This window comes from Lepidochelys olivacea, assembly GCF_965140295.1.
Source record: "Lepidochelys olivacea isolate rLepOli2 genome assembly, chromosome: 6".
Lineage (NCBI taxonomy): Eukaryota > Metazoa > Chordata > Testudines > Cheloniidae > Lepidochelys > Lepidochelys olivacea.
In genome coordinates this window covers 47,450,371-47,475,183 of record NC_140416.1, presented here as the reverse complement: position 1 = coordinate 47,475,183, position 24,813 = coordinate 47,450,371, and the positions used below count along the sequence as shown (strand labels likewise).

Below are 24,813 nucleotides of genomic sequence, written 5' to 3'. Positions count from 1 at the left end.
TATATTGGGAGGGGGAGGCGAGTATACACTTTAAGAAATATAGTAGTACTTTCCATTATAAACTTTTGCTTTCAGCAGCTTATAAATTTGCCAAACAGTAACAATTCAGGTGGAAATTTTCCATTTTTTTTTTAAATAAAATAAGCATTTGACAAAAATAGTTTAACCACTTTTAAGAGGAAGGTTAGATAAAAGCATGCAGGGCTTGCCAATGTTAACATTTTCCCCTACAGTTCTTTTTTAAGCACTCTACCACTGCCATGCTTTGAAGCAAGAAACTTGATGCTTGGCAGAGGATTAGACCTGGGATCATAAGTACACTTTACTGTTCCCCAGGAAAATCCACCCAAATTTAGCTAAATTATGAGGCTCTGAAAAAAAACCTGCCATATGAACGTGCTCAGAAGAGCTTGTCAGAAGCTTACTGGTACAATCATAGAACATGGTCCATCTATAATAAGCATGCTCCCAGGCCACTACACAGCTTTCTGTGTGGTAGATACAGAGCTTATGCTTGAATTGGGCCCCAGAAGCAGCAGTGATCCCATCCTTTTGGCCTCAGGGAAGTTGTGCTGAGCAAGGAAGAGACCGTAAGTTCCAGTCTCAACTCCTCTTCCACGGACTGGTGTTAATGCTTCATGCTGCAACGTCATCACTATTGATGAAGGCTTCATGCCCCTATTTTACATGATAGGGTAACTGAGAGGCTGTTCAAGGTAGTTTCGATCAGAGCTGGGGAAAGAACTCAGGTTTCTAACATTGCATAGCCAAGCCTGATCCAAACAGCAATACAGCCTTTCAAAAAGAACCGCCTGATCCAAACAGCAATACAGCCTTTCAAAAAGAACCTTCCCAATCTCTCTACTAGATCACAGCCCTCCAGAGCCAATACCAGACACCAAGATTCCCAACTCCAAATAACTATTACCTACCTAGCTGCAAAATCCACTGGCAAACTGTGTCACATCACCCTATGCTGTTTAATAGCCTTTTCCTGCTACCAGTTACTCCGTCATCTCCAATGGTAATAGAGATCTGTGGTATGGATCTAGAAATCCTGCGCTCAAATCCTGCTCACTACCCATTCTCCCCCCCCCCCTTTTTTTTTTTTCTTGGAGCAGGAGTGGAAGGAGGGACAGGAATAGTTCCACGGGATGGAATTTTTCTCTTTTTGAAAGAAAACTGAAAACAAACACCTAGGAAATTACACGTTAAGGTTGCAAAGTAAAGCACTCAAATGTTAGAGTATTCCAGAATTAAGGTTGCCGTGTGGCCTTCTTTTGGCTCCATTGTGTGTATGCATTATGATATGCTCTTTATTCACATGATCACATTATTTGACTGAGATTCCATCCTCATTCAGAGCACATAACGAATAGTGAATGAAGAAGGAGGTAGTAAAAAAAAGAAGAGGATTTTTTTTTGCGTTTAAGGCATTAGACTGGGACCAAGGAGAGGAAGGTTCTATTGTTCGCTCTGCCACGCACTTATGTGATGTTAGGACATAATGCATATGCAGAAGGGGAAAGGAGAGAATTAAGTTTGCACAAACAACCTAATACTGGCATTTCCTATCTGACTGCTTGACTTTGTAACTTTAATATTATTTTTTGTATACAGGCGCACGCGCGCGCACACACATCCCTTAGTTACCTTAGTTACATCAAAAGGGTTAAACGGGAACTTCTCTGCTTCTTCAAATGTCATAACCTGAATGTAGAAAGTCCAGGATGGACAGTTTCCATTGGCAATAGCATTGTAAAGGTCACGCAATCCATAGTCAGGATCAGTGGAAGCCAGTCTTCCTGCTTCTTCGACAGAAAGGTTTTTGATGCCCTGATCAGTCTAACAGTAATTAAATGAAGAAGTGACACTCATTATCATTTGTAATTAATTAAAACTGGCTATGCAATACCACAGAAATAAAAAGAGCAAACTGAAGAACTATTAGACTGTTTGCATATTCCACTTTACATCTCAATTTCAGCGGGTAAATTAAATGCCACTCCACAGTACAATCTGAACACTGTCCTCTATTAATCTGAGCTCAGAAAAATAACAGAATATTTTTAAAATAATAAAATTAGGTAACTGCTTAATGTACTCTTTGTTTGGCTCTATAAGTCAGATTCTGTATTCCCCTTTATGCCACCCAGGAGACACAGAAGGGGCATGAATGGAACAAAAATGTCCCCTCGGGTATACCCTCTTGGAAAAAAAAAAAAAAAAAAAACAGGGCTTCCTACCCAGCTACAGCTGTTTTACACAAATCCACCCTCCCCTGTGAAGGGTGTTTTGGGGGTGAGCAGAGGGCAAGAGGGAAGCAGTCTCATGTTGAAAGACTGATTCAAAGCATGTTCTTTGGAATGGTGCTTTTTACTTTTGAAATATTTTTCAGTCTTTAGAAACTGCATTCTCATTTCCTTGTGTTTTGGAGCAAAGAATAAAAGCTCAAAGTTGCCTCAACAAAGCTAGGAAGGGTTCAAGGATTCAAAGGCCTACACTATCAGTAGAAAAAGCAAGTTCTCAGGGAAGCTCTTTTGGTTTTATACTGGGAATCAATGCATCAGCAATAGTTTCTGGAGCCTTAATTAGCTTAAGATCCTAAGGACATTTCAGCACCATCTCGAACAGGCTAGGCCCTGAAGTTCCCTTCTAGGCTGGGGACAGGGGTCTGAAGGCTTCAGTTCCAAAGAGCTACCAAAACCAGAGCCCTTGACTTAAGGTCTTTGGCTTGAATCCAACTGGAGCTACAACCACATTAGACTTAGTCTTATTAGACTTAGTCTTATCTCTGGCAAGTGATGGTAAGAATTGAAATTGGCTCAGAGGAATCCTGAGGAATCTAAAACTGTAGATGCTAATGACAGCCAGTCCAAACCTCACATATAACCCAGACCATGGATCTCAGACTGTTCTGCAGATTTTGCCTGCTGAAACTTCAGCATTAGGAAGGCCTGGAGCCTTCCTTGACTGTTTTTATGGACTTCAGATGTGAAAGCCCGACACACCTCACACCCACCAGGAGATGTGATTCCCCTAAGCAAAAAGAGAACTACAAGTAAGCACTGGACTCCAGAAAAATCCTGGATAAAAAGTGCATCTACTGAATGCCTGTCTGGACTATACCCTAGGCTGTTTGAACCAAGGAACCAAGTACAACACATGCACAAAATAGACTAAGATGCCATAAAAATTTCTGAAATATGCACAACCCCCCCAAATCCTTACTATACTAGAAATTATTCTTAGTACTTAAATAAATATAAAAGAACTTTGAGGAAAATAAAGTGTGATAGGGTTGGGCATGGACATAGGTAGGATTCCTACATCTGCACTGAATGGCACCAAGAAAGGTGTTCAGGATTGCTCCTCCCTTATATAACCTCAGACCCAAAATCTATGGTGTCATAAGAAAGCTCCAGCAGGCACAACAAGCATGGTTTTCCATAAGGTTCCGGAAGCTCACTGTGTAAACACCTTGAATACCATAACTGGTAATATACAAAGGCCTTCGAAGAAGAATCTCTGCTTATCACAGCATGCGGGAAGCAGAGTGGAAATCAAAGCAGGGACAATCTTTATATATGTTTAATGATGGATTGAAAAGATTCTTGTAATAACAACCAGTAAAGCTTATGGGAAAACCTTTTACAGAACTCTTAAATTAGACTATTACTCTAATGCCTGTGAAGATCTTTCCTCAATGAGACCTGCAAGATTATATAATATTGCCAAGACTTGCATAAAAATCTGCAGAACCAACTATTGCAAAACATTTTGCCCTATCGTACTTCCAATTTATAATGGTGGAATTGTATTTAGCACAAAATATTTCCAAGTAGGTAAACTTAAAACCAATACCTTAGCATGAAATTTGCAGTAAACAGCTTTTCCTTGAGCATTAATCAGTTTAAAGGTATGGGATCCGAATCCATGCATATGACGGTGTCCATCTGGAATACCACGATCACTGAACAAGATAGATACCTGAATAAAAGGCATAGTCAATTCTAGTAATTAGTAAACTGATGCAATATAAAGTCACTAATCCATAAACAGCAGACAGGCTCCTCTAATCAACGGTATAAATGGAAATTGTCTTATGCTGCAAACCATAATGATTGTTCATGTGCCAAGGCCTGTTTGACAACTTCTGAAACATAATCACAACAGCTCTAATAACTGGATCATTGAAGATGCTGAACATGCAATAAAGTTAAGTCTATATGAAGTATTTAACGAGGAAGTGAAAGATGGACACCAACCTCATGTGTGATTACAATGGTTTTTTCAAGAGGAGTAAGTTAGCTACTGTAGTTTTAGAGCTAACTGACAACTTTTCCAGCAAGCACCATATTTTGAACTTAAAGTTAAAATCCTGAACAAACCAGTTTTAGCAAAACCCTTCAAGGTAGAGAATTCCATGCATAGCATTCAATAGCCACAGAAAATGCTGTTTGTTCTTGAACTTGGGGTTTCACAAAACCCTTTAATATCACTTTTTCTTAAAGTTACTGAGCTTTGAAGTATATCAGCATTATCTTCCCAGAAATATTTAATTTTTTTAATGTTAATTTTCTTATACTTGGGTTGACTAAACAGCAAATCTTTGCTGTTTCTGAATGGTTCAGCTGTTTTAATTCAATATTAACATACTGATAGTCTTAAATTCTTTACTTTTGTCTTGGTCCAAGTAAAATACAGCCAAGAAAAATAAGGACACTAGATAATCACTTTAACTAATCATTAGCTAACTTTACAGAAAAATTTTAAAAGACCCAAAACCTAGTACAGTAGTTACAGTTTAACAGGTGGCTAAAAGCACATAATTTGAGCTTTACTGAATTTCAGTTAATTGTTAATAATTTATTATTATATAGTCTTATTGGTCCAAAAAGATAATAAAAATTCCCAGACTGTCCAAGAAACTGAAATATTTAAAAAAAAAACCCACCGAAAATAAGAAAACCCAATGATTTAATATGCGAGTTCCCTGTTCATGGAAGAATAAGTTGAGTTCAAAAGGCAATAAGCTCCCACCTGGTGCAGAGATTCAGGACGAAGGCTCCAGAAGTCCCACACCATGTCTGGATCCTTCAGATGAGTCTGAGGGTTCCTCTTTTGGCTATGTATAAAGGATGGAAACTAATTTCAAACAAACAAACAAAATTAAGATGAATTTAATGGAATTAAAAGTTTGAAGATATTGCAAGAACTGACAAAAGTTCTCTACAATTATGCCCAGGGTCCCTTTGCATACTACTGGCATTTCAAGAAAACAGATCAAAGTATCTGGACATATATAACCTACTTCAGCCACAACAAGTGGTACATGGCTCTTGACTTAAAATATGTTTTAAGCTACTATGGGGCAAGTATGAAATCATCAGCACTTCAAAATGGTATTAGGAGTGACAGGTCAGAGTCAGAGGTAGGAAAAGCTGTAACAAAAGGAAAACAGAGCATTGAGGAGTTTTCAGCTTTATCCAGATACTACCAACAAAACCATTGTGTTAATTTCACCCTCAAACTTGAACTGGTAAAGTATTTATATGAACAAGAATCAGCAGTACGATGAGCCAGCTGGTCAAGGGGTCTGGAAGCTCTAGGGTCCTCAGCCCGGAAAAGTCTGTACAGTGGGGCTGCCCTAGAGCTGCAAACCCTGGGAGCTCAAGCTGGGGTTGTCAAGATTTCCAGTGCCATCTTGAGGAACCAGGAGCCAAACCCCAGTTAGAGCTAGGGCTTCCAAGGTTTTCAACATCACAGCTCCATGGCAGGGAGCCTGGAAACCCTGGCATATTAAGGTTTTCCTGGAGTCACAGATCTGGGAAACCTTGGGGCAGTCCAGAGGGCTGAACTGCTCTGGAGCCGTGGACCCTGAAAGCCCAGTTTCTTCAGCAGCTTGGCAGGGAAGCTGGCAGAGAACCAAGCAGGTTTCCAACAGACATTTCATAAGGCATTTTGGGTTTGATTGCAGGCTAGAACAAATGCCAGTTAAAACTATCATTTTATTGTGACTTTGAATTCCTCTATGTTATCATGAGGGAGCTTGGCAAGGAAGGGTGTCACCCTGTCCCATGTCAGAAAGTCGTACTTAGCCAACAGGGCCGGACGTAAGCCACCTACAGCTGTAGCAGTAGCAATGCTGATGAGTAGGATTTCCTCCCAGACAGGTTTAAGCATTTGGAGTCTTTGTCCTTTGTGTACTCATTTGACTTTGACTTTTTAAGTATAGTTGAAATAACTAAAGGAGCCAGTGTTCTGGTGTAAAAGTACTCAAACCCCACAAAGGGGACCTGGTACCTCTTCTCAACATGTTTTGCTGGTGGTGATATAACGACCGGCATCTGCCACAGAGATTTCACTGGGTATAGTAGTCCTTCATTAATGGGGAGGATGATTCTGCAAGGACCAGAAGCTGATAGGATGTTGAATAGTTTGTGGTGCTTTTCTGAGATGACTGAAGTCTTGCTCTCTAGAGTCTTAGCAATCCACACAAGAAGCTCCTCGACAGCTCTGAAGTCTTCCAGTACCAGTGCCAAGCATATCACTTCATCTGGCAATGATGTGGAAAGATCCTTAGGAGGCAAGACAGGGTGTTGATATTGTGCCCCTGGATACCACTCCTCTTGATATTCCAGTGTTGGCAATCCAGCCAGGGAAGATGCTGGAGCAAAAAACTCTCCCTCAATACAGATTTCTCAGTGTCTGTGAACTTAGTCCCATGGTGGCATCCCATATGTGTACAGGTAACTGGACCAATTCCAATCTTGGAGTGCTGCTAGTGGTTGGGGTCTGTAGAAGTCCACAGATCTCTCAGTGATGACACCTGCAGACTTCAAAAGGGATGGTTCCCTGTATGATGACAGGGAAAAAAGCATGTCCCAGTGATTGTAAGGAGTAAGTAGACCTCCTCGGGGAGCGGCACCAATGAATAAGGTACTTTTGGTACCGGTGGCAGTGGATATCTTGGCACCGGGATGGACCTGGTTCAACCCAAGCCTTCTCCCACAAGGCTGGGGTCAATGCCCCTGGGAGCACCTTTGGCACTGAGATCAATGCTGGTAATCTGATGCATTGAAGTCTTCTCCCCAGCCCTTGATGCTGTGGGTTTGGAGAACTTATCAAGAAATGTTTTGCTTTACCAGTCCTTGTGGGAGGACACTGACCTTCTTCGGTTGTTCCAATCACCAAAGCAGGAGACTCCTTTCAGTGCACAACTTCTATGCCTGAGGTGTTGGTGTCTGCTTTGGTCCTGGTGCCAATGGCGTCACCAGGTCTCTCTTTGGTGCTGACTTCTCCATAATATTCTTAAGAGTCACTTGTCTTCAATGGGATGCTAGATGATGCAGGATTGTCTATTAAGGAGGATTTTGGAACTCCTTTCCTCTCGATCTGATGAGACCTTTATGGACTGCTCTAGAAGGTGGCGATACAGCTTCACAACTAAAAAGTCCTTGAGGAGCAGGATAAGCATACCAAGCATCTTCTCAGAATATGAGATTTTCCAAGATGGAAGAAGCACCTATTGTGCCTGTCCTTAAAGATAATTAGCCCATCACAGTATAGATAGGACTTGACGCCTTCAGGTTTTGAGTTTACCATTACAGAAATGCTGTATAGTGTGGGAGCATATAGAAGGGTGTCTGACCAAACAAGTCAAAACAGAAGATCATCCATAATTACAAAGATTTTTCAAAATATTAAGGAGTTTAACTTGAGCAAAGAACCAGGGGATTGGTTGTCAGATCTTTTTATGCCTTTATATGAACACAGAAGGAGACACAGGGCACATACATGTCCCCTAGTCTCATGGGCATGAGGTGCATGCAACCCTATATTGGGATGCACACTGGCACACACAAAAAAGCACTTAAGACAGGAAGGGACAAACTTACATTGGACCAAATTCTATGGTTCTAACTTAAGCAAGACTTCCATTGAACTAAATTGGAGTTCTGCACAATTAAAGACTGCCAAATTTGGCCCTGACTGAGTGAACTACGGTAGGCAACTATCTCTAATGTCTTAACTAAATTTGAAAGAGATAATAATCCTGCCCTCTCATTCAAAATAGGCCTACATTTTATAAAAGATACTCCAGTTTTAATGTAAATGTAACTACTTTACTCATTATCCATTTTTGTTATTTGGTAAGGGGATAGTCTTTTAAATGTGTAATGAGCAATGTCTAAATTGCTGTTTCAACATTTAAAAGGGTTACAGGAACTTTTTAAAAGTGAAAAAAAATTTAAATGCTCTGAATTCAAAATGACAGCTAGAAAATACCTTAGCCATTTTGACTCGCAGACTAGTAATACTGATCATACAAAAGGTAAAAATACAAACATGTATTAAATACTAAACCTATTTACTAGCCATTCGGACGTTACACAGATTGTTTCTTTAAATGCAAATAAGCATAATTATTTCTCAAAGTAGCTTCATTTTCAGTCAAAAAATTCCAGATCTATACTGAACTATCAGGGTAAAATAAGTTTTCAGTGCCAATCTGTATTTTATGCTTCTCATTACCCTTTCTTCACCACTTGTACAAATCCTTGGGACGTCTTTATCTCACCTGCTGAAACCACCTACACCCATGGTCTCACTCACCAGCATGGCATCACGGATGAAGAAGATGGGAGTGTTGTTGCCTACAAGATCCCAGTTACCCTCTTCTGTGTAGAATTTCATTGCAAAGCCTCGAGGGTCACGAACTGTGTCAGCCGAACCAGACTCTCCAGCTAGAAGAAACGTGTATATGTGAAAGTGTCAAAATGGTGGTGGGGGGGGGGAGAGAGAAATCACACAACCTTATATTTAACATAAGCAGACAGAGAAGTAGAGGCCCACAACCATTATTGTTTCTTTTTAAACCTTATCCACACTGGAGAATTTTCGTATATTTGCCCCACTATTTCAGGAACCTGAATGCTTGTAACACATTGGGCCTGAATTGTAGACAGAGCGAGCAATGCATCTGCAGTTCCATGGACAACTCTTGTGCCACTGAGTAAGTTATACCAACCTGACCTATTAGAAGTTTTTACACCAGAATTCCTTACATATAGACTGGCTTTCCTAACTAATCCACCTTACTTCTGAAAAAGTATGTCTACACAGCAATTTAATACGCTTTAACTAATACGCCTTACCATCACACCACTAGTTAAATCATCATAAAATTTCCTGAGTGTCCACGCATAGGCAAGCCCTAAGATTGCTATACAGACAGGAGAAAACCCACATAAGCAGTGCAGAAAAAGTTCAGCAGCCTATTTTAGTACATGCTCTGTGTCAGTAACTCCAGTTGCCTCTCCAAACCCTCATAGCAAATAAGCATTGTTCGGCTGCCAGAGTTTTGACCCACACAAGCAAATCTCCAGGGTTACTAAGATATATAGACTCTTTACTTTGTTTCAGAAGATTCAAGAATCCTGATTTGACCATCTTGAAGATTTTAGAACTATCACAAAGGACCCAAAAAGTTGTAACTATAAAAGTATTGCAAAATATAAATAGCTATGGTAACTTTAGAACCTCCCACTTTCTAATGGCATAAAAGAAGTTCACATTTTCAGTCATATAATGTACAAGATATTGGCACTTGAAGTCATTCGTAAAAAGCTGTAACTTACCCATCTTAGGATTTGGGAAAGGCTAGTTTATTTTATTTTATTTTACAGAAAGCTGTTTTTTTTATGATCCTCTTTCCCATAATATTTACATTAATGAATTTATCCTTACAACATTGCTGCCAAGTAAGAATGAAAAAGAGGGATAATTATTCTCATGGAGGACCAAGGCAGAAAGGCGTTAATCATGGCCTGCCCACATTCATAAAGAAAGCCTATAGCAGAGCAAGGAATAAAACCAAAGTCTCCTGCGAAGACCATACTTCTTCTCACACTTGGGAGGAAAAATGTCTCCGGTAGACTGATGTTACATGAAATGGCAGCTGCTTAACACTACTCAAGATTTTAGAATAAATCTAGGGGAGAGGAGTAAGGGCAAAGGGCAGGTGAAGTGGTCAAAAGAACATGAAATTTTATACTTTGTGGAACTGTGTTACACTAGCGATTCTATACACGTGTTATATAAAAGGCACACATTAATTACACCACCTTACCAACAGTGGAGAATCGAATGGCTATTGGTGTTCTTTTTCCAATGTGCTCAAATACCTTCGCCTTACAATATTTGGTGATATCATGTGTCACTTCAAAATAGCCAAAAGCGCCTGAAAAAAACAAAACAAAATTACTTTTATATGTGATTAGATGAACTGTGAACCACAGAGGTGACATGACTTTCGCTAATATCAGGGGGCACAACCAAAGTACTAGATATTGGAGAAGGGCAACGGGAGAAATATTTATGGCAATTGGAGAAAACTCAACAACATTCTCTTCCACCTCAAGCCACCACTCTGCTAACTTCTTTCCTCTACCCCTCTCTGCCTCTTGATACTCTTGCTTTTTTGTAGCCTTCCCTCTTTCAAATGAAATGAAATTGTTGCTCGCTGTATCTGTGTTTGCTGGGCTCTGAAACTACATATTCCAATTAGATTGTTTGCATCCTAGGATCACGAAACTCAGTTTCCTGCATAAGAGAACATTGAGCAGAGATATGGAGCACGCCAAACTTCACAAAACTTAACATACAGCATTTTATAGAGAACATCAGTGCCCAGTACAACTACACCTAGGTTGGCATGCTGCTGTGAGCAACAGAGGTTTCTGCAGGCCATCCATCCCAGAACCACAACAGAGCATCACATGGCTATCAAGACTTCCTTAGCATAAAATAAATCATAGCCTAGAAGTCTAAGTTTGACTTAGTATTCAACGTGAGTGGTATTTTAAAGGTATTTTGCCGTTTGTGTATATACAGTACATTGGATATGTTTTTATATTTGCAGATTGTACACTATCTCATAATACAGGCAGGTAACTAAGGTATTTGTTTAGTATTCTGCAGCCTTGATAACTTGAGACACCTCCACAGAGTCTGATAGGAAATAGAGGAGAAACAGCTGATGGAAGTTGTTGCAGTGTGCCATGTTACCAGCAGATGAGTAGGTGTACCTACCTATGAGGACATCCGTTCCACCAAAGACCTCATGTAAAGGCAAAAAGATGTAATCATCTCATTTAGGAAGTGGGAGATCCCACACAGTAAGTTTTAATTTTCCCCTCTCTAAAATTCTTAACTGTAATTTGACTGGTGAAGTCCTCTACACAAGAGCAAAATTCCTGTCATGGGAAAGGCAGAGTCTCATTTTATGAAGAAACATAGCCTGTAGCTATCTACAGTTTCTGTAATACCACATTTGTTTAGTTAAGTGGTGACATCATATTACCTATGAAGCAATGATAAAGGGTAACTAACAGTTAGCATAAAGGGAAAAAGTCTTCAGAGGGAATTTTCTTTTATAAATTCTTAATTATACACTCATAATTCACCTGGCTTGGTGGAAATGTGGATCTTGTTCTTTGGGGTTGATGACTTTTCTCCTCTTTTTCTGGTGCTGTATAATTTCTCTCATATTCTAATAGTGCTAATACTGTGGCTTTTACAGCAAAAAAAACACAAAAATTAGGGATTATAAATTAGAGGGGGCTAATTACTAAATGCTCACCACCTAATAGTTTGCAGCTGTAGGTGGTATGGCATAGCTAGCAGCTATGATCCTAAGGATTCAGACATGCCGTGTAAGTAAAGTGTATACATACTTATGAATATATTTGTACTGAATGAAAAGAATCAGAACCAGAAGCTCAAAAGGTATTGAAATCAATGGAAGTTAGGAACCTAAATACCTATGAAGATCTAGGCCAATATGCTTATTGCCTTTGGCAACACTCTGTATGTTAGTGTTGTTAAACTCTTACCTACCGGTTTGAGGGAGGCACTTGTAGTTGATGGGAAAAGGATGTGGGGAGGAGGGGCATTATTTCTGATTTCCAATTAGCAAAACAAGTTAACAAGGCGTTAACGCTCATAAAATTAACTTGGGGGGTGAATAAACCTCAGCTTGAAACAAAAGCATCAATCTGGGCAGGTACTGCTTGGAGAAAGAGATCTTAGACATAGGTGAGTACTCCTTTATAGGTTTTCATTTGCATGCACTGAAAGTTGAGTGTTACTTAATGAAACTTTCTATGTAGTTCACTAAAACTGGATACTTTCTTATTTTTATGAACCTTGAAAACTCACTAATCCTTCAAGTTAATGCCATAAACCCATATGAAACTAACAAAAATAGCATGTTACATCATGAAAACAGAATCCAAATTCTCAAACTGATATTAGAAATAAGTAATCAGTGCTATTTTGATCATGAAACCTTATTCAAAAACAAGCCATGAAAGAGTCTAACTACAGTTTTTGCTAGTTTCTCTCCTTTTATATGTGGCAACTTGATTACTCATTTTAAATATAAAAGTCTTATTAAAGTATAGATGATATAAATAGTTCATCTAAAAAGAAGTGAAGAACAACACTTTTTTTTACTGTTGCTAGTAAAAGTTTATTCAGATATGAAGTTACAGATTTTTTTTTAATAGGCTGTCCTAAAGGAGGGGTTCTCAAACTGGGGGTTGGGACCCGTCAGGGGGTTGTGAGGTTATTACATGGGGGGTTGAGAGCTGTCAGCCTCCATCCCAAACCCTGCTTTGCCTCCAGCATTAATAATAGTGTTAAATACCTAAAAAGGTGTTTTTAATTGATGGGGGCGGGAGGGTTACACTCAGAGGCTTGCTATGTTAAAGGGGCCATCAGTACAAAAGAATGAGAAACACTGCCCTAAAGGGTAATTGAACTGGCATTTATCTGCTTTAGTAAACTGTAGAAGCTTATGCTCAAATAAATTGGTTAGTCTCTAAGGTGCCACAAGTACTCCTTTTCTTTTTGTAGAAGTACTAACATCTAATCATTCCCTAGGTAAACACTAGATCTAGTAATTAAGGCTTTATTCCAGGACAGACAATTTTGATAAATTGTAAAACAGATGTCTTTACTCCTCTTACTTTAAATAACTAAGTATAGACACCAAATTGCTGTCAGGTTCTTAAGTCCTCTGAAAAGAGAAAATATAACACAAAAGTGTTTTGCAGGTCCCTGCAGGACTTTTCTTAGATGGTAAGCTACTTTGCTTCCACAGTTATTTATCTCTATGTCAAATGTGGGAAAAAAACTAAACGCTTTTCTTTGTTTTCTCTAGCTGGAGTTCACAGACCACCCCCCCGGCCCCCAACAGGATTTGGCCTAATATCAATTTCATACATCATGCCTTTATCTGCCTCATTACACAATCTTGATTGCAATATTAATTCACTGGCATTCTCTAGCAGACTTTTAGGCAGCTAAGGAACACATGCCTTTTAAACCCACCTGCTCCTTTGGCATGCACAACTCTCTCAGGAATCCTCTCTCTGTCAAAATGAGCCATCTCATCAGTGAAAACAACATCCTGAACAAGAAGAGGGCCACGTGGCCCTACTGTCATGATGTTAAGTTTATCGCCTACTGGGATCCCGGCTCCAGTGGTCAAGGCATCTGGCTTCTAAATGCAAAAATGATTTTTAAGAAATCAAGTTACTACAACGGAAAAAGTAAAATAAACTTCCATACCTTTATGGTTAATCAAGTAGAATTCAGTGAAAATAACTCTAATCGTATAGACTTGTAGAATAGTACGACTCCTGAAGCTACAGGAAAAACTGCTTCCTGCATCAAAGATGATTTAATCATAATGGTTACTGTGAGGGTATACATAATTTTAAATGTAAAAAACAAAACCCTGCGTTAACATTAAAATTTGATGGATAGTTGTATAAAACTGGAAAAATACTACAAGGCATACTACTTATTGAATATAGTTTTTGGACTTCAGTAACTGAAAGAACAAGCATTAAGAAGGAGATAAGACAACATACTAACTTTCAAGAGTTTAATGCTACTGGACTTAAATAACTAGTAACTTTTTTAAAGTTCACATTTTTTTTTACACTGTAACTTGCAAAATAAGCAGGTGGTTTGGTTTTCAAACTTATGTTTAAGAATTTAATCACTAAAATACTTGGAGTAATGGTAAATGTTCTGCACCCCTCTCACTCTCCTAATATGCTTTGCTTTAAAGACTGTTAATAACTTTAGTAGCTTTTTTTTCCCAAGTCATTCAAAATTTAGGAACTCTGCTGAAATGTTACTTCAGAATTGCTTGCTAAGCTCTCATGCCTCACTCTAAAAGTCAAAAATACATTTGTACTATATTGGAATGAGAGCCCTCTTAATAGTTAATTTTTAGGGAAACAGAACTTAGTTAAAAGTCTACTCTTCCAGCCTCATTATGAAACAAGTAATTAAGAACACACTTCTGCAAGTCAGGCACTGAAATGCCATCAGCCCTGACAATGTAAGCAGTGTCTGACAGTGTCCAACAGCCTCTCTGTGCCCTCAAAGTGAAACAGCTGGTCCATTGGAGTGGACAGTCAATTAAGTTAAACATCTATCGCTACAGAGTGTGATCATGACTACTATAGCAAAAGCAATCAAGCTTATTTTGCTAGCTTAGGCAGTCTGAGAGAAGTGGAAGCGTCTAAAGATGTGGTTTCTGCACTACAATGAATATGTAGGAAGCCAGGCAGAAGAGAGGCAACAAGATCAGAACAATCTTTAAATCCTTAATGGACTCTCCCTGTACACGTAAAACCAGCCAGACTATTTTATTATTTTAATAGCTACCACAAATCCACTACTTTGAGGACATGCGCCTTTTGTATAACTGCATATGAATGTTTTTTTTTTCCTCGATCACTCTGCAGATCACACTAAACTGTATTAATACTTACAGCACCTGCTGCAACTTTTTAAACTGAGTGACTTTTCTACTCTCACAGCTTCATTGACTAGTCTAACCATGGAAGAAATTTGAAAGCCAAATCTAAAATTAATTTAATTCTTCCTCATACCACAAATACAGTCATTTCATGTATGGTAGAGTGGGGCAGTCTGAATATTTTCTTGATGGGATTTTTTGGCATGTTTTAGAGCAACACTCATAAATTTACTCTACATGGATTAACCTTAAAAAGTTAAGTTTGATACACTAAATGCTATTTGAAGGGCCTTTATTGCTTATTTAAAGGCATTTGTTTGCTTCTGTAAGAGATTGTGCTGCTCTTCTGATAAAATGGCATTTAGCTCTAGAATAGTTAAGTTCTGAAGGTTGGCCCCATATACCTAGGTGTTTTACATCTTTGTCTATCTTGAAAAACGTAATACTTGTGTATGCACAGAAACAAGCTTTTCTTTTCAGAGTAACAGCCGTGTTAGTCTGTATTCGCAAAAAGAAAAGGAGTACTTGTGGCACCTTAGAGACTAACCAATTTATTTGAGCATAAGCTTTCGTGAGCTACAGCTCACTTCCTCAGATGCATATCATGGAAACTGCAGCAGGCTTTATATATACACAGAGAATATGAAACAATACCTCCTCCCACCCCACTGTCCTGCTGGTAATAGCTTATCTAAAGTGATCATCAGGTGGGCCATTTCCAGCACAAATCCAGGTTTTCTCACCCTCCACCCCCCCACACAAATTCACTCTCCTGCTGGTGATAGCCCATCCAAAGTGACAACTCTTTCCACAATGTGCATGACAATCAAGTTGGGCTATTTCCTGCACAAATCCAGGTTTTCTCACATCCCCCCCACCCCCATACACACACAAACTCACTCTCCTGCTGGTAATAGCTCATCCAAACTGACCACTCTTCAAGTTTAAATCCAAGTTAAACCAGAACATCGGGGGGGGGGGGGAGGTAGGAAAAAACAAGAGGAAACAGGCTACCTTGCATAATGACTTAGCCACTCCCAGTCTCTATTTAAGCCTAAATTAATAGTATCCAATTTGCAAATGAATTCCAATTCAGCAGTTTCTCGCTGGAGTCTGGATTTGAAGTTTTTTTGTTTTAAGATAGCGACCTTCATGTCTGTGATTGTGTGACCAGAGAGATTGAAGTGTTCTCCGACTGGTTTATGAATGTTATAATACTTGACATCTGATTTGTGTCCATTTATTCTTTTACGTAGAGACTGTCCAGTTTGACCAATGTACATGGCAGAGGGGCATTGCTGGCACATGATGGCATATATCACATTGGTGGATGTGCAGGTGAACGAGCCTCTGATAGTGTGGCTGATGTTATTAGGCCCTGTGATGGTGTCCCCTGAATAGATATGTGGGCACAATTGGCAACGGGCTTTGTTGCAAGGATAAGTTCCTGGGTTAGTGGTTCTGTTGTGTGGTATGTGGTTGTTGGTGAGTATTTGCTTCAGGTTGCGGGGCTGTCTGTAGGCAAGGACTGGCCTGTCTCCCAAGATTTGTGACAGTGTTGGGTCATCCTTTAGGATAGGTTGTAGATCCTTAATAATGCGTTGGAGGGGTTTTAGTTGGGGGCTGAAGGTGACGGCTAGTGGCGTTCTGTTATTTTCTTTGTTAGGCCTGTCCTGTAGTAGGTAACTTCTGGGAACTCTTCTGGCTCTATCAATCTGTTTCTTTACTTCTGCAGGTGGGTATTGTAGTTGTAAGAAAGCTTGACAGAGATCTTGTAGGTGTTTGTCTCTGTCTGAGGGGTTGGAGCAAATGCGGTTGTATCGCAGAGCTTGGCTGTAGACGATGGATCGTGTGGTGTGGTCAGGGTGAAAGCTGGAGGCATGCAGGTAGGAATAGCGGTCAGTAGGTTTCCGGTATAGGGTGGTGTTTATGTGACCATTGTTTATTAGCACTGTAGATCTCTTGTGTGGACTGGACCAGGCTGAGGTTGGTGGTGGGATGGAAATTGTTGAAATCATGGTGGAATTCCTCAAGGGCTTCTTTTCCATGGGTCCAGATGATGAAGATGTCATCAATATAGCGCAAGTAGAGTAGGGGCTTTAGGGGACGAGAGCTGAGGAAGCGTTGTTCTAAATCAGTCATAGAAATGTTGGCATACTGTGGGGCCATGCGGGTACCCATAGCAGTGCCGCTGATCTGAAGGTATACATTGTCCCCAAATGTGAAGTAGTTATGGGTAAGGACAAAGTCACAAAGTTCAGCTACCAGGTTAGCCGTGACAGTATCGGGGATAGTGTTCTTGACGGCTTGTAGTCCATCTTTGTGTGGAATGTTGGTGTAGAGGGCTTCTACATCCATAGTGGCCAGGATGGTGTTATCAGGAAGATCACCGATGGATTGAAGTTTCCTCAGGAAGTCAGTGGTGTCTCGAAGGTAGCTGGGAGTGCTGGTAGCGTAGGGCCTGAGGAGGGAGTCTACATAGCCAGACAATCCTGCTGTCAGGGTGCCAATGCCTGAGATGATGGGGCGCCCAGGATTTCCAGGTTTATGGATCTTGGGTAGTAGATAGAATATCCCAGGTCGGGGTTCCAGGGGTGTGTCTGTGCGGATTTGATCTTGTGCTTTTTCAGGAAGTTTCTTGAGCAAATGCTGTAGTTGCTTTTGGTAACTCTCAGTGGGATCAGAGGGTAATGGCTTGTAGAAACTCGTGTTGGAGAGCTGCCGAGCAGCCTCTTGTTCATATTCCGACCTATTCATGATGACAACAGCACCTCCTTTATCAGCCTTTTTGATTATGATGTCAGAGTTGTTTCTGAGGCTGTGGATGGCATTGCGTTCCGCATGGCTGAGGTTATGGGGCAAGTGATGCTGCTTTTCCACAATTTCAGCCCGTGCACGTCGGCGGAAGCACTCTATGTAGAAGTCCTTGCAACAAAGCCCGTTGCCAATTGTGCCCACATATCTATTCAGGGGACACCATCACAGGGCCTAATAACATCAGCCACACTATCAGAGGCTCGTTCACCTGCACATCCACCAATGTGATATATGCCATCATGTGCCAGCAATGCCCCTCTGCCATGTACATTGGTCAAACTGGACAGTCTCTACGTAAAAGAATAAATGGACACAAATCAGATGTCAAGAATTATAACATTCATAAACCAGTCGGAGAACACTTCAATCTCTCTGGTCACGCAATCACAGACATGAAGGTCGCTATCTTAAAACAAAAAAACTTCAAATCCAGACTCTAGCGAGAAACTGCTGAATTGGAATTCATTTGCAAATTGGATACTATTAATTTAGGCTTAAATAGAGACTGGGAGTGGCTAAGTCATTATGCAAGGTAGCCTGTTTCCTCTTGTTTTTTCCTACCTTCCCCCCCCCCCCCCAGATGTTCTGGTTTAACTTGGATTTAAACTTGAAGAGTGGTCAGTTTGGATGAGCTATTACCAGCAGGAGAGTGAGTTAACCTGGATTTGTGCAGGAAATAGCCCAACTTGATTGTCATGCACATTGTGGAAAGAGTTGTCACTTTGGATGGGCTATCACCAGCAGGAGAGTGAATTTGTGTGGGGGGGTGGAGGGTGAGAAAACCTGGATTTGTGCTGGAAATGGCTCACCTGATGATCACTTTAGATAAGCTATTACCAGCAGGACAGTGGGGTGGGAGGAGGTATTGTTTCATATTCTCTGTGTATATATAAAGCCTGCTGCAGTTTCCACGATAAGCATCTGAGGAAGTGAGCTGTAGCTCACGAAAGCTTATGCGCTAATAAATTGGTTAGTCTCTAAGGTGCCACAAGTACTCCTAAGCTTTTCTTTATTCATTTCACAGATCAGAGGCTGGGTTTGTTCTTTAGTTTTAAGTGGGATGTGTTCTGTTTAACAGGAACGTTTATCCATGCTTTCCTGAACAGGTCATTTCTTCTAGTAGCAAGGTCCACAGATCTTTGATGTCTTCAGCCTTCTTGCAGCTGAAGAAGTACAATCAGACTTGTCAATAACTGGAACAATGTAAATAATCCAAGCCCTGAAGAGCATCAAAGTGTTCAGAGTCTGGGGAACTGGGGGGGGTGGGGAGGTGTTATATATATTTATCTGAAAACTCCAAGTAAAAGGGTACCTATCCAAAATTCTGAATTCCCTTGATGAATATTTTAAAGACACAATACTTTGCTTTGGCTAATATGTTTTGTAAAGTCAATAGTAGTCGTCTACCATGACCAGCGTCACAGAATGTATTCAGGTCAATTCACTTGTATATTAGCATAGATCAAAGTGAGGGATAAATATATAAATTGTTCAGATGTTTTAAAAACTTCATGATAGCTAGTGGAATGCTACTTTTATTATTCTCACTTATCAATTCCTGTTACATTATAACAGAAAACATTTACATTGAATATACCCCTGTAACTAAATAACCCATCAAACACAAATGAAACATTAGGGAATGCAAAAGAGGAGTAGTAATATCTTAAAAGCAAGTGGTCATTATGTGTAATGACTGGAGGTCAAAAATTCAAAATGCATTCCTCACTCTGTCATCAAAGGAAAAGCTCACATGGGTAAAGACACCATCAGCTTCCTTTTTGTGTAAAGGAGCTAGAAATATGGACCAAGAAATGATCCATCTCTGACTGTTTGGACTCCTACAGGGAAGCATAGCAGATGCAAAGTAGAGACCCCCAAAGATCATCTGGGTATCCTGAAAAGACGTTTTTGGGAAACTGGCAGTTTATCACTGCCACCATTTGGATTTACAAACAATGACCCACTTATTTTACCTGCTTTAACCTCTCACTAATTTCTTAGCTAATAAACCTATAGTTAGTATACTACAGAACTGACTGCCAGCATTGTCTTTGGTGAAAGGTCTGGAGTAACAACTGATCTGGGTAAGTGGCTAGTCCCTTGGGACTGGGGGCAACCTGATATGGTGTGACTTTTTTTTTTTTCTCTTTATCTCTAAATCCAGTTTGTCTAGGTGGCAAGATAAGTTGGAGAGCCTAAGGGACTGTCTGTGACTCCATAGTAAGACTAGTCTACTGATCCAAGAGTTCACATTTGTTACTTACTGGCTTGGTGAAATCTAATTCTAGACTATACCACCAGTTTGAGTGGTGCCCTGTTTTCTGCCAGTCTGATCTGAGACTGGCACTCAGAGTTGTGAGCCACTCCAGACAGTGTGACAAATTACTCCCCATCCAAACTCTACCACATTGTATCTAATTACCAGCCAGCAGACCTGTGCATGTAAAACCTACAGCATCTCTCTGGGTGAGTGTGACCCCATCCCTGAAGAGTTCATCAGCTCTGAGTTTAATTATCTATAGTAGCAGCTGTGAAAAATTCTGCAACATTAAACTTTCATATATTTTGAACAAATCAGAATATATTCTCATTCCTTCAAAACCACCACATGGCAGAGGGTATTAGTTTGTACTGCAGTAACCCTACAGGCCCCATTTAGGATTAGTGCCCATTTTGCCACACCGTGTACAAAACACATAGCAAGATAAGGTTCCCTGCCCCAAAGAGCTTGCAATCTAAACAGGCAAAAAAGAGTGAGAGAATGGAATACAAACACATATCAACCAGCATTTTGAGCATGTTGCTTATGTGTTAATTCTACAGGGGTTTTTTTTTTTTTATTGTAGGCCATTTATGGATTATGAGGGCCAGGATTATGTGAGGTGGGGATGAGATAATAAGAGCAAGTAAGTGAGGAAAAATATTCTGAGTGTAGGCTGGAAGCAGAGGGCTTTCAAGAAGATCAGAATACATAGATAATTCAGCCTGACATCAGAAAAGTCCAGTGGGACATGAAGGGGTGTTATACTAGAGTTCCAAAAGCAATTTGGGATTCTTCCACATCAGATGTTCCTGATTCTCATCTCTCCTGAGCACACAAATTTGGGAGTGAGGGCCATGGGAAAACTGGTGCTCCTTGATCAAATCCATGTAAATGGAAGGAGATAAGGAGTCCTTACTTGTGCCTCATCATTTGCTGCTCTAGCTGCTTCCAAGCTAGTCATCCTTGGTTTCCAAGCAAGTTAGCATGGAAGTTTCCATGACAGCTCTTAGATATGTGTACCTGCGTGGTCTGCTACTTCACTTGCTATTTAATACAGGAATGTTCTCTTTGCTGGATTGAAGGCCTCCATCAGAAAAGGGGAGAGTGGGCACAGCCATGTTTGTTCTTGTAGAACACTGCTATCATGTTGCCTGAGAGTGCTAAAAATCCTAAGCATATTCAACTATTTAAAAATTCTCAAGCAAAAATAGACAAGTCTGGTAAGAATCAGAACCTGGGCACTCTGACTCCTCTCCTCAAATCTGACTGGAAAGGGAAACGAGGCTCAGTTTATGTAACCTCAGCTACCTCATGCGTATTGCTGGGAAGAGAGGCTTGTGCAGCACCCAAAAAGCAGAGGTGTGTTGTTTTTTTTTTCTAGAAAATTCCAAAGATAAATGCCACATCTCAAAACAGGCAACACAATGGCAATTTCAAAGAACCACCTGTAAATACAGAGCATCACTACTAAAAAGAGTAAGTACAATTCTTACTGTTACTGAGAAAACTTGAAAACATCAGAAGAAGTGGGAGTTTTTTACCCACGAAAGTTTATGCCCAAATAAATCTGTTAGTCTTTAAGGTGCCATCGGACTCCTTGTTGTTTGTGTGGATACAGTCTAACACGGCTACCCCTCTGATACTTGAGGAAACTTGCATCACTGAGCCTGAGAATCCTGAGTTATCCTGTCATTTTATGCAGCAAAGGTCATACTGCGTAAGACTGGGCGCTAAGGCTTTTATAAAAAGCAAGTCATAAGACTTAACAATCAGCGTTCTGAATGAGGTAGAGCACACTGGAAAGAGTTACACATGACTTTTCATATTAACTCTCAAGTGCATTAGTAAGGAAATGAAGGGTGCTACTGGATAGGATAATCACACTTCTAAAACAGAGCTAACTCCCTTACAATTATTATTCTACAGAGTCAAGGATTAATGTTGTTTTCGAACTACTGTTCCCACTCACTTAAAAAAAATACTTTCAATGACAACCAAACGGCGCTTAAATCTGCAACTTTCCCATGAGTTTCTGAAATCTATGGGAAACTTGCAGATTTGAGCGCCATCTGACTTTTTTTTTTTTTTTTTTTAAGTGAGAGGAATATTATCTTGAACTCAATCCTTAATCTGCAAGTTTAGTTTAATACAACATTTAATCCTTTCACAGTAAAAGGACTTTAGCCTTTAGATTAGACTATGATTGCCATTAACCAAAACCACACAGCAAACGTAAGGTACATATTTTGAGTGTAACTAGTTGCTGTCTACAAGTTACTTTAAAATTCTAAACTGAGGACATCTTTAGTTTTTATTCCAAGGTCCTCTTTTTACTAAATGGCACAGGGCACCTTGTGGTGGGCCCCTCTTTCATCAGTATGAATTTCACCCGAAATGTAAATATTACTTTTATCAGAAAGAAAAGGAGTACTCAATGCATCCAATGAAGTGAGCTGTAGCTCACGAAAGCTTATGCTCAAATAAATTTGTTAGTCTCTAAGGTGCCACAAGTACTCCTTTTCTTTCTGCGAATACAGACTAACACGGCTGCTACTCTGAAACCTGTCATTATATAATGTGTGGTCACAATCTACTTTCAAGACTGGTAAATGCTAGAGCTTCCTTGTTGCATCCACCTGACGTAGTGCTGTTTTATTGCCTGTATATGGCTCTCAATTATACTTTTGCTTAAGCTGAGGTATAAACCACTATGTCTAAAGCCAGACAAAACAATCAGGAATATGGAAACCTCTGGTTTTCCATTAAGCAAAACAAAGGTAATCAAAGTCTAAAGTCTTACTATATAAAGTAATAACAGCAGAATCCTAGATCCTGATTTTTTCAGACATATTAAGTATGTACAGCTACAGTGCACTTCAATAGGAGTTTTGGGGTGCTTAGTAGTTTGGAAAATCAGGTCTCTAATCCCTTTCTAGCCAAGAGAGAATACAAACTACCATTGACAGCAAGGGACTAGGAGGCTGCAATCTGGGGTTCTACTCCCAGCTCAGCCTCTCTGTACCTGTTTTGCCACCTGTAAAATGGAGATACCGCCTTAGAAGTGACTTGTGAGACTCGGGGGTATGTCTACACTACAGCAGCAGTGCTACCGTGTTGCACCATCCCCCTGTAGACATTTCAGTCACTGTAGTTAATCCATCTCTCGGGCAGTACAGCGTCTTCTGCTGACCCAGCCCCATTACAGCAGTTGGGGTGCAAAACTGTCACAGGCCTGAGCAACCTGTCTAGCTCAATCCAATTTTTAAGAGTAAATCAGGCCTACGTCCTGCTGGCGCAGAAATGAAGTGCTCCGCTAAAGGGCAAAGTATCATCCTCTCTAGCGCCCCTGCCCAGCTCTCCATGGCGGCAGCTCAGGGAGCCCGAGGGGAGCACCCCTCCCGCAGGCACTCCCCACCGACTCAGCCAAGCCTCACCCCTCCCTGCGTGGTCTCCACTCTCCTACCAACCCCGTCGTCACTCTCGCACCCACCCCCCCCCCCAAGTGGAAGGTACCATCTCCCCGCCTGCTCCCTTCGCGCCGCCACACGGTGGGAGCTTCCATCTCAGCCACCCGCCCCCTCCGGACGCAGCCCCAGGCGCGCGCCCTGTGACCGTTAGCCTGCAAAACCCACAGGCTGGGGGCGCTCGGGGCAGCCGGCGGGGCTGCGCCGGGCGGGGAGCGAAGCCCCTCGGAAAGAGAAGACCCAGCCTCACGGGTCCCTCGCTGGCCCGCTTCAGGGGCTCCCTGAGCCGCGGGGACCCGAGGCACGAAGCCCCTGGGGTACCTGAAGGCCTCGCTGATCCTGCCATTGCTTCAGCTGGTCCTTGGCGTGGTTCCGACTGCCGGCCATTTCCTGACTAGGCGACCCCTGCGACGGATGCGCTTCGTGAATCAAAGACTACTGCCGCCCGGCTCCCCCGGTCGCAGTGAGCCTCGACTCAGACGCGCATCCAGAGAGCTGGAGCGCTGCAACAACAGACAACTCCGCCTTGCAGCTATGCCCGCCCCTCACTGCCTCATTGGTCAGCCGCCCCCCCGACAGTCTCCATCTCGAGTTCTGATTGCGTTCACAATACGCCAATCACCAAAAGGGGGGGGAATGAAGTGAGGGGCGACTCGAGGAGCGGAGGGGGATGGGTGTTGTGCTCTGTTCTTTACTCCCAAGAATTTTCTTGGCACGGCGCCCTCTTGTATTTCATTCCCCGCCCCCCGACGTCTCAAGTCTGCCAAAGGTCAGAGAAGGAAAAAGAATGGGAGGACCCTAGTTCTCAATTTTGTTGGACTTCAGCATAGTTTATTGCTTCTCCGTTGTTTTGTTTTATTTTACTCAAAACCTTCCAGAGCTGAAAAATAAAGGGGACTAGAAAGGAGGAGGAGACACAGGGGAAACTCTGAGTATATATATTTATCACATAGCAAAAAAGCTGTTAAAAGAAGAGAGACAAGATGGGTGAGGTAATCTCTTTTATTGGACCAACTTCTTTTGGTGAGAGAGACCAGCTTTGGAATTTGCACAGAGCCAGGCTAAACACTGGAAAGCTCGGCATACCATTTTTACAGAGGCCTGTGCGGTCTTAATTCCATCCCTTTGTGCAGCTATTCTGTGCAACCTACTGAGGCAGGAGTACCTTGAAAAAACGGTGATCATCTAATTAAAGACTAGCAAAGCATATGCACAAGTGACAGAGTTAAAGTAACAGTCATAAATCTTATGTTTGTTAATTTTCCAGTGCTTGAATTTGAAATCTAAATAATATTTCTAACAGGATTGTGTTTTTGTAATTTCCTAGGGTTTTTTTTTTTAAGGGAAAAGGGTAAAACCAAATTCTATTATATAACTGTAATGCTACTTCCTAGGATTCATGCATCAACAGTAATGTT

The 24,813-nt window shown here is 41.0% G+C and overlaps 1 protein-coding gene across 2 annotated transcripts in view; it reads right to left on the bottom strand.

Moving 5' to 3' along the window:
* Nucleotides 1-23,916, bottom strand: part of CAT (catalase) — a 38,254-nt gene extending 14,338 nt beyond the window's left edge. The window contains exons 1-7 of one of the 2 annotated variants that reach the window (XM_084631102.1): nucleotides 23,717-23,916; nucleotides 13,402-13,573; nucleotides 10,136-10,246; nucleotides 8,620-8,750; nucleotides 5,044-5,148; nucleotides 3,865-3,990; nucleotides 1,654-1,845 (exon numbers count right to left, since the gene is read on the bottom strand). In XM_084631102.1, coding sequence (XP_084487228.1) covers nucleotides 1,654-1,845; nucleotides 3,865-3,990; nucleotides 5,044-5,148; nucleotides 8,620-8,750; nucleotides 10,136-10,246; nucleotides 13,402-13,573; nucleotides 23,717-23,782 — 903 coding nt within the window. In that variant the 5' untranslated portion in view covers nucleotides 23,783-23,916. The remainder of the gene's footprint in view (nucleotides 1-1,653; nucleotides 1,846-3,864; nucleotides 3,991-5,043; nucleotides 5,149-8,619; nucleotides 8,751-10,135; nucleotides 10,247-13,401; nucleotides 13,574-23,716) is intronic. The other variant, XM_084631103.1, reaches the window with a different exon arrangement.
* Between the last annotated feature and the right edge of the window lie 897 nt (nucleotides 23,917-24,813).